At 41.0% G+C, this 12,422-nt stretch overlaps 1 protein-coding gene across 2 annotated transcripts in view; it reads right to left on the reverse strand.

The window, feature by feature from the left end:
• usf2 (upstream transcription factor 2, c-fos interacting) overlaps nt 1-12,422 on the reverse strand; it is a 29,248-nt gene that overhangs the window by 4,729 nt on the left and 12,097 nt on the right. The window contains exons 2-8 of one of the 2 annotated variants that reach the window (XM_062962850.1): nt 9,413-9,459; nt 7,610-7,725; nt 7,187-7,306; nt 3,821-3,974; nt 3,075-3,128; nt 2,781-2,868; nt 1,382-1,440 (exon numbers count right to left, since the gene is read on the reverse strand). In XM_062962850.1, the coding sequence (XP_062818920.1) occupies nt 1,382-1,440; nt 2,781-2,868; nt 3,075-3,128; nt 3,821-3,974; nt 7,187-7,306; nt 7,610-7,725; nt 9,413-9,459 (638 nt within the window). The remainder of the gene's footprint in view (nt 1-1,381; nt 1,441-2,780; nt 2,869-3,074; nt 3,129-3,820; nt 3,975-7,186; nt 7,307-7,609; nt 7,726-9,412; nt 9,460-12,422) is intronic. The other variant, XM_008117295.3, reaches the window with a different exon arrangement.

The raw sequence follows: 12,422 nt of genomic DNA on the forward strand, positions 1-12,422 counted from the left end.
CTCACAGGCTTAAAAACTATACAACTTAAAAACCTACAAAATATAAACATTAAAATATAATTAAATATTATTATTTAAACAAGGACAACATGAGAAAGTGTCGCCTCTCATATTAATCTGCCTGTTCCCTGAGATTTGCAAACAAGGACCCTCTGTCACTTCACATGTATATATGATGGTAACCAATAACAGAGTCATTTGGGTCATGGCATTTAAGTTAAATCTCATTATTGCATGACCGGTTTACACTTATTTGTTTGCCCAAGCATTTATTGATTTTACTACCTAGAACTTAGTAAGATCCTTTGACATTACTAGTCATTGCATGTTCCAATCATTGCTGTTTTAATGAGCATTGTCCATGCTCTTTATTATAGACGGGTGGCACGCACATGTTAAAAATAAATTCATCTATAATTATAGTTTTATCTATCATTATAATTTCATTTACAACATCTATATAATATTATCTATATTATCTATAATAGGGTTGTGTGTTTTTCGGGCTGTATGGCCAGGTCCCAGAAGTATTCTCTTCTGACGTTTTTCCCACATCTATGGCAGGCATCCTCAGAGATTGTAAGGTGGGCGAAATGTTAGGAGAGAATATTTCTGGAACATGGCCATACAGCCTGAAGAACACACAGCAATCCTGTGTTTCCAGTCATGAAAGCCTTCGACAACACATTATCTATAATATTTATTTATTCCACTTATAACATCTATTATCTTGTCTATAATATCTATAATTATTAATCTATACATTATACATTTCTCTATAAATAATGTATCGATCTATAAATAATGTATAAAGAAATATGATGAAATGGGAGTGGGGAAAACACCACAATCTAAATCAGCAGTAATTGTTCAATAAAAAAGCACTGGTGTGAAGGAGGTGCGAGGCAGACAGTGTGATGGAAGGGCTAGAGTAGAACAAAATATATCAAAAGGCAGAAGTTTGTCTATGTGAGAGAGGCAGACAGGGTTTGCATTGGTACAGAAAGAGCTTTGAACTGATAGGAACAGGAATTGCAGTTGAAGAAAGTTTTGAGAAAGAAGGGAAAATGCAAGCTTTTTGATTTCTCTGATGTGTTTAATAACCCCCTTATTGTTGGCTGTCAGTTTTCCGGGCTGTATAGCCATTTTCCAGAAGCATTCTCTACCAACATTTCACCCACATCTATGGCAAACATCCTCAGAGGTTGTGAAGTCTGTTGGAAACTAGCCAAGTGGGGTTTATATATCTGTGGAATGTCCAGGGTGGGAGAAAGAACTCTTGTCTGTTGGAGGCAAGTGTGAATGGTGCAACTGGCCACCTTTATTAGCAATTTAAAAGGGGGGGGGGGGGTAATATGTACTGCTAGGTTCTTCGGCTCACCTTCATTGTGCTGAGCTCTTCGCCTTTCATCCCGTGGCGTCCGTGTCCCATCCATTTTCCTTTGAAGAGAAAGATATGGAGAAATCAGAAGAGGCTTCCCAAAAACCCACTCCCTTCCTCAATACAGGCTTTAGTAGTACATTTTAATGATGATGGGTAACAATTCTAAATCTCAATCCTCCACACATCCCGAAATACAGACACTGAGTGAGAACATCCCCTCTGTACTCTCACTAAATTTTAAAGAAAAGAGGTATCAAAGTTTGCTGTGGAAGAGTAAAGCGCCCCATGAAGATATAGACATATGCAATGTCAAGAACCATTCCAAGGCATGTTATAAACATATGCAGAAGGTTTTAGGGAGTTTACATTGGTGTAATGTTTCTAAACCTCAGCTGGTGCTAGACCTTTGATATGTTTTAATTCCCTGAAAAATTACTTATAATTGATATTTATATTTTTATACTTCTATAATATTGTGTTTTATTGAATTATTGCCATAGTTTTAATCCGCCCTGAATCCACCCTTCGGGGTGAGAAGGGCAGGATATAAATACAGTAAATAAATAAGTGAACAATTTATCTGGTTTTCAGATCAAGATTTGTTTGGAGAGGGTTTGCCATAGCCTTCTCCTTAGGTAGAGCATAACTTGACCACTCAGGGAGTTTCCAGGATTGAGTTCCATCAGACAGTGTCTTCCTTTTGTCTGTTACTACTTCCATGATATTGCATGCTCCACCCTCTTGCCTGCATCACGCTCCCATAACTAACAAAAACCTGCTTTCCCAGTTCAGCTTCTTGCCTATGGGAATGGCTGCTATCAACATTCTAGGCTCTACTATATCCTGCTTTGGGTAGACCTCACCTGGAATAACATTGTGTCCAGTTCTGGGCACCACAATTCAAGGATATTAAAAAGCTAGATCGTGTCCAAATAATAAAATGGTAAAAGGTTTGGAAGCCAAGCCCTACGAGGAGTGGCTTAGGGAGCTGGGTGTGTTTAGCTTGGAGAAGAGAAAGCTGAGTGAAGGGGACAGAACAGCCATGTTTAAATATTAGATGGGAGGGGAGTCAAGCTTGTTTTGTGCCACTCTAGTGACTAGAATATGGAACAATGAATTCAAATAGCAGGAAAAGAGATTTCACTGAAACATTAGGGGAAAATTTTTGATGGTAAGAGCTATTTGATGGTGGAATATGCTGCCTTGGAAGTGTGGTGGAATCTTCTTTTCTAGAGGTTTATAAACAAGGGCTGGATGGCCATCTGTTGGGAATGCTTTGAATGTATGTTCCTCCATAGCATGGAGTTGGAATGGATAGTTCTTGGGGTCTCTTACAACACGATGATTCCATGTCAGATGTGTATTGTCTTCACTATATTCCTGGAGCCATACGTACGGGGAATAGGGGTGGGTACGAGGAGCGATGGTTCGTTGCGTTCCTGTCTGCAACACATCCTGTGGCGTCATCATTACATAGAATTGCCCTACAGGAAGCAAGAGGGGAAAGAGATCAGTCTGCTACAAGTGGATCCTGAAGGAAAATATTCAGCTCTGCACAATGATTTACCTAGGAAAGAGGTGGCCAACTCCCAGAGGGCTGCATCCTCTCATTGCAGCCACCACCATATAAAGCAATACCCCCCTTCAAAAGGTCCTCAAATGCCCCCTAGACCATTAGGGGAATTCTTACCATGTTCTGGGGGTATTCCTGGGCCATTTTGGGTCCAGGAGAGGCCTTCATTAACTACAGGAAGGAAGCAGAAGTCCCTTCCTGTTTACTTCCTTCACAAAAAATGCCTCTCCAAGGCACAACTTGATCTAGATCATACACATACAGCTCTCAAAGTTATGGAAATGCCCCCTCACACACCTAAGGGTATATTTTCAAGTAAAAAGACCCAAATGCAAGTAAAATACCTTCCCAAGCCAAGTCCGCAGAAGTCATTCCGGCAAAATAAAAAAACCTGCACAAATTATGCATTTTTAAACCCTTGGGGGGCATATAAACTTTTGTGGTATTAAAATGGGCTGGAGGGCAAAGATGCAGCACTTGGGGTTGGGGAATAGTTTTGATTATTTTTATTTATTTATTTTTACTCCATTAGGATCGCAAATATGGTTGAGGAGGGGAAGCACTTTGCCTCGCCTGGTCTACATCCGTGGTTAGACTACAACGCTCATCACCCCGCAACACTGGCTAGATCAGGCCTATGCAAACTTCATCCCCCCAGGTGTTTTGGACTTCAACTCCCAGATATTCCAGCCAGCTTACTAGCTGTTAGGAATTGTGAGAATTGAAATCCAAAACACCTGGAGGGCTGAAGTTTGCCCATGCCTGGGCTAGACTGTGGAGGATTTAATGGGAGCTACAGGCCAACAAGACCCAAATGGCCAACAGCTAATCTCCACTGCTTCACCAGGCTCTTCCTTCCTCACCTCCGGCCTGTGTCAGCGACTGATCCGTCGTCTGCACTGACACTGCAGTGGCGTCTCCCACCGTGGATGCAGGGAAGTATGCAAATCGTGCCTCCCCGCTGACGGTGTCTGCGGCTGGGCTTCCGCCATTGCTGAAGGGGTTCTGGATCACAGCCTGACAAGATAACAGTGTAGAACAGCAACAAGAGACTTGAAGCCAGAACTGTCCAAACTTTTATTGCTGGTGACACACTTTTGGGACCTGTATCCTTTCACAACATGGCAATTCAGTTTTACTAGCAAGCTGGAAGTTAAACCAACCTCTCATAAGAGTTTCATACAATATATAATATACAGGCAGTCCTCAAGTTACAAACATCGACTAACATATGATTCATAGTTAAGAGTAGGGGCGAGACAACAGGAAGTGAGAGAAATCTACCCCTAGGAAGGGAAATTCATTCCTAGAAGAGTTATTATCATAGGGAAAAGGTGTCTCTGTTGAAGTTTTCTCAGTTATCTTTATTTCCACAACAAGCCAAATTTTTCAACACATAGGGACAGAACGTGAGGTGAAACCTTCTGAACAGGGACACAGAAAGAAAAACAAACCACAGGGGTGTTAACCCTTCCCTATGTCATCCAACGCTAGCTAGCTAGCTCTGTGTATGTGTGTGTGTGTCAAAAAGTTTTGCCTCCTGTGTCATAAAAATGTTATGAATAAACATATAACAGCAGAAGTCGCTACAGGTCATAGACTGAACTATCCTCTACTCAAAACTACAGTTCAACATAGTCACCATCAATGTGTACGCACTTGTACTATTGTTTAACCCAGGCATCAAAACCATGTTGGATAAAGTCAGGGTGTTGCTTTGTGACCCATGATTTTAAAGCTGTTTTAATGTCATTCAAGTTATTGAGTCTGAAACCACGTAGCTTGTCTTTCAGAGGTCCAAAAAGACAAACTAGGTGGTTTCAGATTCAATGACTTGAATGACGTTAAAACAGGTTTAAAATCACAAATCACAAAACCCTGAATTTTTCCAAAATGGTTTTGATGCCTGGGTTAAATGATGGCGCAAATGTGTACACATTGATGGTGACTATGTTGAATGATAGTTTTGCATAGAGGATAGTTCAGTCTATGATATATAGAGCTTTATACTTTTAATAAGCAGCAACTGGAAGTCATTTCAACATGTTTAATATGTTGTTTTGTTCTTTAGCATATGTTTCATTATTGTATCTGGTTTCTGGTTTTGTTTTGTTCTGTTTCTTTGGTTTGCTGTTGCTATTTTTTTGAATTCAACAAAACTATCACATCTTCAAAACAGGGGAGGAAGGTCAAGCTAAGTTGTGAAATGTTGATGAAACAAATCTCAGATTGTTTTTTGATGTAGAACGTCAAATTCCTCTAAAATCAATATACTATATATTAGTTGCTTGAGTTACAATTAAAAATAGGCATAACTAATACTATACCCCATATTATATCATACCATAAACTCTATATGGACTTGATATTGATATTGAAATACAGCATTTAAAAGCAATTCAAGACAAACTGAATGTAATACAGTTTTACTGCATCATAGATACAGTCAATAAACTTTTCATCTTAATAAACTCCTCTAATGTAAAGTTTAACACATTTTAACATAATTTGACATGCATTTCTGCCAAAAATTGCTTTAATTTTAATTTAAAGATGTATTTCTTCATTTTTTTGTTAGTTGCTTGAGAGTTTTGGTTAACTGAGAGTCTACTGTGTATATGTTTAGATGTTTTAATGATCCTCACTTTTGAAGGCCAGTGTTCTCGATACTGCCCTCTGGCGGCTAAGAAGAGGAAACAACTTTGAAAACTGAAACTGATACCTACTGAGCCATCTTGAAAACTATTCTTAAATCTATTCTAGAAGGGGGAAGCAATGGTGTGAGAGAAGGGAGGAAAAATGCACACACTGTCATAGGAAGCGCATGCTGACGACAAGAAGCCACACACCACCAGCCACTAACCACCCTCCTTGCCCTCTATGTATCCTGGTTCAATAAAATAAACCACTCTGCAAAGAGATGAAGCAGTTTTCCAGCTGTTTTCAGGGGAAATTGATAGGCAAAATCAGCATGTGTAAATCAGTCAAGGCTAGACTTGCTTTGTTAGCATCTTGGCAGTCCACCAGGGAAAGAGGACAGCCAAACATTGCACTCTTTCAAATGTTATTGTGCTCTTCCTCATTTTAATGGCCACAGCTACATTCTGTGGAAACCTGAGGTTCATAGCTTTGGGGAGACACCAAAACCCCAGATGAGAATTTCTAATCTCCCTTGCTAAACTCCAAATCCCAGAATTCCCTGTCGAAATAGACTATGGGAGCACAGTTGTGCCAAATGAAATAGCTCGGCATCACTTGTGGTTTTAGCATCAAGCACCCAGAAGCCAAAGTCTCCAAAATAAAAAGGATTTTAAAAACTTAAGAACACTTTCAACATTTATCCAGCAAATAATCTGCTTTAGGGGTGGGCAAAGTGTGGCCCATGGATTACATGTGGCCCCCAAGCAAAGGAGGTTAGATGTTTGGGAAAGCTGTGTAGAACATAGAGTTCTACCTTCTAAGAGAGAAAGGGACTTGGAAAAAAAGTTGAAGGGTTCCCATTGCTGTCCCCTTCTATTTTCATATGACCTTATAGGAGAACCAGTCATGTTTCCTTAAACCGGAGACGAAAATAAAGGTGGGCAAAAGTAGAACCACCACTAAAATGCCAATCATCCTTTTTTCTGATTGGAGGTGACACCTGCAGCTCTCCAATGTTCTTAGATTGTGGTGCTCCCATAATTCTTCATAGCTAAAGCAACTGCACAATGATAATTATAATTCATAAATTTTTGGAAGACCATGCAGTTACTTCTGGTTTTGTCACCTTATCACCCCACAAAGATCTGTGGAGAACTGAGGTAGATTAAGCTTTTGTTGGCATGATTCTCCATTTCTGAGTTGGTAAATACAGTACAATCCTCCATGTTCATGGGGGATATGTTCCAGGATTTTGCCTAGGTAATAGCAAACCCTATTGAATAAATGACTTCCAGTGGAAGCATACAGTACAGCTGCATTGAAGAACCCAGGAAATACCTAAAAAGGACATCTCTTTAGGCACTGCTATATCCTCCAGTGTGAACCTATGGTCAACTCCCCTGGAGGACTCAGAAAATATCTAAAGGACATACTCTGTCAGACACCAGTAAAAGAAACTGTGGGTCCTGTGGATGAAAGGACATACTTGCTGATTCGAGGTCCCAAGAGGTTCCCATTGCTGACTTAAAACAAACCAAACAGTTCCAAAAAAAAGCTATATTCTTGGTCTGATCAAGACCATTCCTTACCTGAGCAACAGCTTGCTGGCCACTTGTAAACGCTGCTGTTGAGACCACACTAACTGCCCCGGTTGCATCTGTTTGTCCATCCAGCTGACTGTCTGTCACCTGAACTACTCTGTATGTCACCTGGGAGAGAAGGCAGAAAATAGTCACTTCTCTGGCAGCAGTGAGATTGGAGGCAAGGGAAAGGTGCAGGCCCTCAGCTCCAAAGAGCTGTCAAATTATGGTAAACATACATGAAAACTATTCAGAGGAGCAGCTTATAAGGGATGTCTTGGGATATTTAAATATAAGTTACAAATAAGACAAAACAGCCCCACAGTTGGAAGTCCCTGAATGTTGAGCTCTTGCCCCTCCTTCCCATGGATAATTCCAGAACTAGGTCTTTGGCTTTTAGTAAAAGCCAAGCTAAATGAAGCAGTCTGCTACCTGTCCTCCATTGTTCTCTGTGCGAAACTGATACTGGATATTATGGTCTGAGAAGGCCCCTTGCTGGACACTGGCAATGGCCACGGCCGTCTGTTCGTCTGCATTTGTGCCATCCCCTAGGAAAAAAAGAAAGTGGGTAAGTGCTCTCAAAAAGTTCAAAAGAAAAACCCAAAATGTTCACCTCGTCCCCAAAGCTTTTCTTTTTCATAGGGAAACTAAAACAAAATAGATTGTGGAATATAGTATGAGCCCCCCCCCCCCCCCACCAAATCTAAATGTTATTAGCGGTTTCGTCTATCAATTTCTGACAAAATTTGGCCTCTTCAATAATTGCTAGTTCTTCCAGTTTTTGCTGTTCTTAGGCTCGAATTCCCTTCATTTCAATAGGGATTGCCATTATCGGGCATTTTGCATATCCATGAGGATATAGCTTTTTATATTCTTTTACATTGTTCTAATACAATTCTATTTTTTCTGTGTTCTCAATGGCAAGGGTGTTATAAAATTCCCTATCTTCTGAACAACTCTGACGCAGTCTTTTGTGAGACTGTTGCAAATTTTACTCTTGCGATTAGTAACTTTTAAGTATGTTTTCCTTTTTTATCTGTGACTTCCTCTTGTTGTATGTATATACCTGTGCAGTGATTTTGTTGTTGTATGCCAACAAAGGCTGTTTGTGTGTGTATGTATATATAAGATAAACGTTTTGTATAATTTTATTTCAATACATATTTAATATGTTGCCAAATGATCTGCTGACTGCAATTAAGGTTTGGTTCTTGCTGTATTCATGAGAAGTTCAGGATCATATTCCAGGAGATAGAGGGGTTGCACTGCATTTTAAAGAAAAGGTTTATGCACATTTATTAAAATATACTTGTATTGAACTTGTATTCGCCCATTCGCATCAAGTTTTCTTAAAATGCTTTGGGCGGTGGTTGTGGGGGGTGTCTTTAAAAATATAGAATCAAATTTAAATTGAGAATAATGCCTCTTAGAGGTGCAATTCTCACCCACTACGCATAAACTTATATTTTTGTGATGAAATTTCAGAGGGACCACAGAGTCCTTCAGGCTTGTGCACCGTGAAATTCCCACCCTCATCTTAGGACAGAACTTGCCAAACAAGTTGGTGGCACACTTTTGTGATATGCATCATCTCGTGACACAATAATTCAGTTTTATTAGCAAACCAGAGGTTCAACCAACCCGTTATAAGATAAATGGACACAAAAATTGTATGGGACACAAGACATCTCATGAAAATCTTGCATTTATATTTTTAAAATTATATGATTTGTAAAATAGCACCCATGTTCAAGATTTTGGTCATTTCTTATGTTCACATGGCCCACCTCCACACTGCAGCTGACCCACTAACATGTCACAGCACATCTTTGCAAAGCTCTCACTTAGGGGACAATAGACTTGCAACCTCTTTGGGAAAAACAATGGTCTTCACCAAATGCCATCTTCACTGTTTTAATAACAAAAGGTTCCTGCTTCAAACTAAATTTCAATCATAAATGGCAGTAGTTGGATGTGTCCATTCGACTCCAAAGTGCAGTGTTAATGTCTGTGCATGCAGGGACAGTGGGACGTCAGATCTGAACAAAATCCTCCCAAAGGGATCCAGACAGGAGAAAGCTAAGAGGACTCAGTTTTCGTTGACTCACAGACACATCGTATGCCTTACTTATTGAGTGGAGCCCTTGCTGCAGCAATACCTCCCTGCGCAGGGGTTACCAGTTGCTCACGCAGGGCGGTTGGGCATTTCTGAGCCAGCCCAGGACCCCTCCTCACCTTCCTGCAGCTCGACTCCCTCTTCACTTTCTTGTCCTTTCTCGTGGCTGGAACAGAGAGGAAAGAGAGGGACATGGGTCACCAAGAAGTCCTTTGACCAGTGCTGGTGGTGATAGCTCAGCCTCAGTAAGCCCCTGACCCACCAAGGAGTCAATCTAGTGTCTTCCAGTACAGCCCCAAATATCCCTGACCACCAGCCATCCTAACTGGGACTGATAGGAATTGCCATTCAAACATCTGAAGAAGGCTAGGCTCAATTCAGTTCAATATGATTGCTTTGGCAGTTGGGTGATGAAAGTGCAGCCCCCTCCCCCAATCATTTTGTTGGGAAGAATTGAGCATTTGAAAAAAGGGATTCCCTTGGACTTAAAATGGATCAGTGATGGTGAAAAATGACCCCCTCAGATAATTTTGTTGGAAAACATGACTTCGGGGTCACTTTCTATTGAAAAAATAGATACTCTTGGACTTACAACAGGTCAGTGCAGGTGAAAAATATGAAACAATGGTGCCTAAGGCAATGCACAAGGGACTATGGGATTCCCAGCCCTCTAAAGTTGCCCAATCCAATACCCATCTCTGTCCAAATTTCTACTTCTTCCAAAATTTTGAGAACTGGTCCTAGAGCAACTGTGCCACGCCCAGAATATATGATGGACCATCAATGAACAGGTGACAAGATTGGATGGCCTGGAGTTACATCTCTTTAAGTTCTATTACAGCTTAAACATTTGGCCTTTGCAAGAGGCTGTTTTTTTTTTGTACAGAGGGACAAAAGGACAATTTGCCCACACTACTTCCTGGTACCCACCCAGTGTTCGAGGACATCTGCACCAATGAAGACCAGGGACTTTTTAATGGGATTTGTATTTACACTCAGAGCCTCAAACTACTCTTTGTGAAAAACCAAGGCGCTTTCACTGTGTGTGCCTATAACTATTTTATGCTATTTATGATTGTATTTTAAAGTGTTATGTAACCAGAAAGCCTGCCTGAACCAGCTTTGGCCAAGTTGTAAAGGAACGCATCATAAGGATCCATTAATAAACTCACACCAAGTTCTTGTCATGTGAGCTTCTGGACATGATCAGTAGGTGACCATGGGATGGTTTAGTATCTTGTTTATGAAAGTTATATAAGACCTGATTTTATTAGTTTAACTTGTCTCACTCACTCTCATGGGGGAAGGCAGTGGGTCGCTTTGACCAAAGGTTTAGGGCAACAGGGTCTCCCACCGCCCAGGCTATAACACTGTTTCTTTTCTAATAGATTCAGAGTTTCTATTACAGATCCATGTGGGAAGATAGGACAGAGAGATAGCTTACACCACCATCAAAGGATGGCACTCAATGTAGTGAATGAAAACACAGTCAAAGAAGGCAAATCCAACTGGGTGCATCTACACATAGAAGTAATGCAGCTTGACACCAACTGAATTTCCAAGGCTCAATGTTATAGAATTTTGGGATTTGTAATTTGGTGAGGCTCTCTTTGTCTCTTTGTCAGAGAAGGCTAAAAATCTTGTAAAATTACACATGCCCAATTCTGGACACCACAATTTAAGAGAGATGTTGACAAGCTGGAATGTGTCCAGAGGAAAGTGACTAAAATGATCAAGGGTCTGGAAAACAAGCCCTATGAGGAGCTGCTTAAAGAGCTGCGCATATTTAGCCTTCTTTGGAGGCTTTTAAACAGAGGCTGGAAGGCCATTTGTTGGGGTGCTTTGAATGCGATTTTTCAGCTTCTTGGCAGGGGGTTGGACTGGATGGCCCATGAGGACTCTTCCAAATCTATGATTCTATGATTCTAACACCTATGATTACATAGCAGTTAAAGTGAGGATGAGTTAAAATCAGAACATGTGCATGTTTTTTTTTAAAAAAGCAAAAACAGCACACAAGCCATGTGGAATGACAAAAACTGAGCCAATATTCTTTATGCAGATGGCAACATTCCATTCAAGATTCAGAATTTGGATCCCCCCCCCGCCCCGAATAGATCATTATTTCCCATTGTTTCTCTTGCAGAATTCACACTCCTAGCTTTGTCTCCTGCCACATCTTGTTCTCTTGCATCTGCCTCTCCTCCGCTACGTGCCATAAGAATGCCCGCTTCCTACTTTCTTCCTGGATAACCAACCCAAGCCTTCCTGAAAGGAAGAGATTCCAGCCCTGATGTCTGCCACAAGGTTAATATCCTCTTGCTTTCACAGAGAGTTGTGGGAGCCCCCCAGCCTCCTGAGTAAAGCCGACTTCGGAGCTTGAAGCCATTCAGTTACTTTAATCCATTGCACTGGCAAAAGGAGATAAGGCTGCTATCTTGACAGGATGTTGGTGCAGAGAGGAAGAGAAAGTGCTTGCCGCACTGAAAGGGAAGCAAAAGGGGAGAAAGAACTGTGCGACGAACAATAACATTCAAGGCCCTAAATAGCTTGAGACTTCAAAACTTGGAGAACTTTCCCTATACAGTCAACCCACCACATCCGCTGGGACCTCCATGAAAGTGTAGAAGAAACCTTACTATTGTTTTTAATGAAAGAACAACCCTCTATGGTCAATGCCTGTTGGAATCTCAACCAAGAAGCATATTGAAGGATCTAGAGTTTCCTAGAAAGCTGTTCCTGTGACCAGAGGTTGAGCACACAATCACCCTGGATGATCTAGAGCAGGGGTCCCCAAACTAAGGCCCGGGGGCCGGATGCGGCCCTCCAAGATCATTTACCTGGCCCCTGCCCTTAGTTTTATAATATAATATTTTTATATCAGTTTTAATAATATAATATATTGTATATACATACAGTAGAGCAGGGGTCCCCAAACTAAGGCCCGGGGGCCGGATGCGGCCCTCCAAGATCATTTACCTGGCCCCTGCCCTTAGTTTTATAATATAATATTTTTATATCAGTTTTAATAATATAATATATTGTATATACATACAGTAGAGCAGGGGTCCCCAAACTAAGGCCCGGGGGCCGGATGCGGCCCTCCAAGATCATTTACCTGGCCCCTGC

The sequence above is a fragment of the Anolis carolinensis genome, unplaced genomic scaffold (genome assembly GCF_035594765.1).
Source record: "Anolis carolinensis isolate JA03-04 unplaced genomic scaffold, rAnoCar3.1.pri scaffold_10, whole genome shotgun sequence".
In the NCBI taxonomy this organism is placed as follows: domain Eukaryota; kingdom Metazoa; phylum Chordata; class Lepidosauria; order Squamata; family Dactyloidae; genus Anolis; species Anolis carolinensis.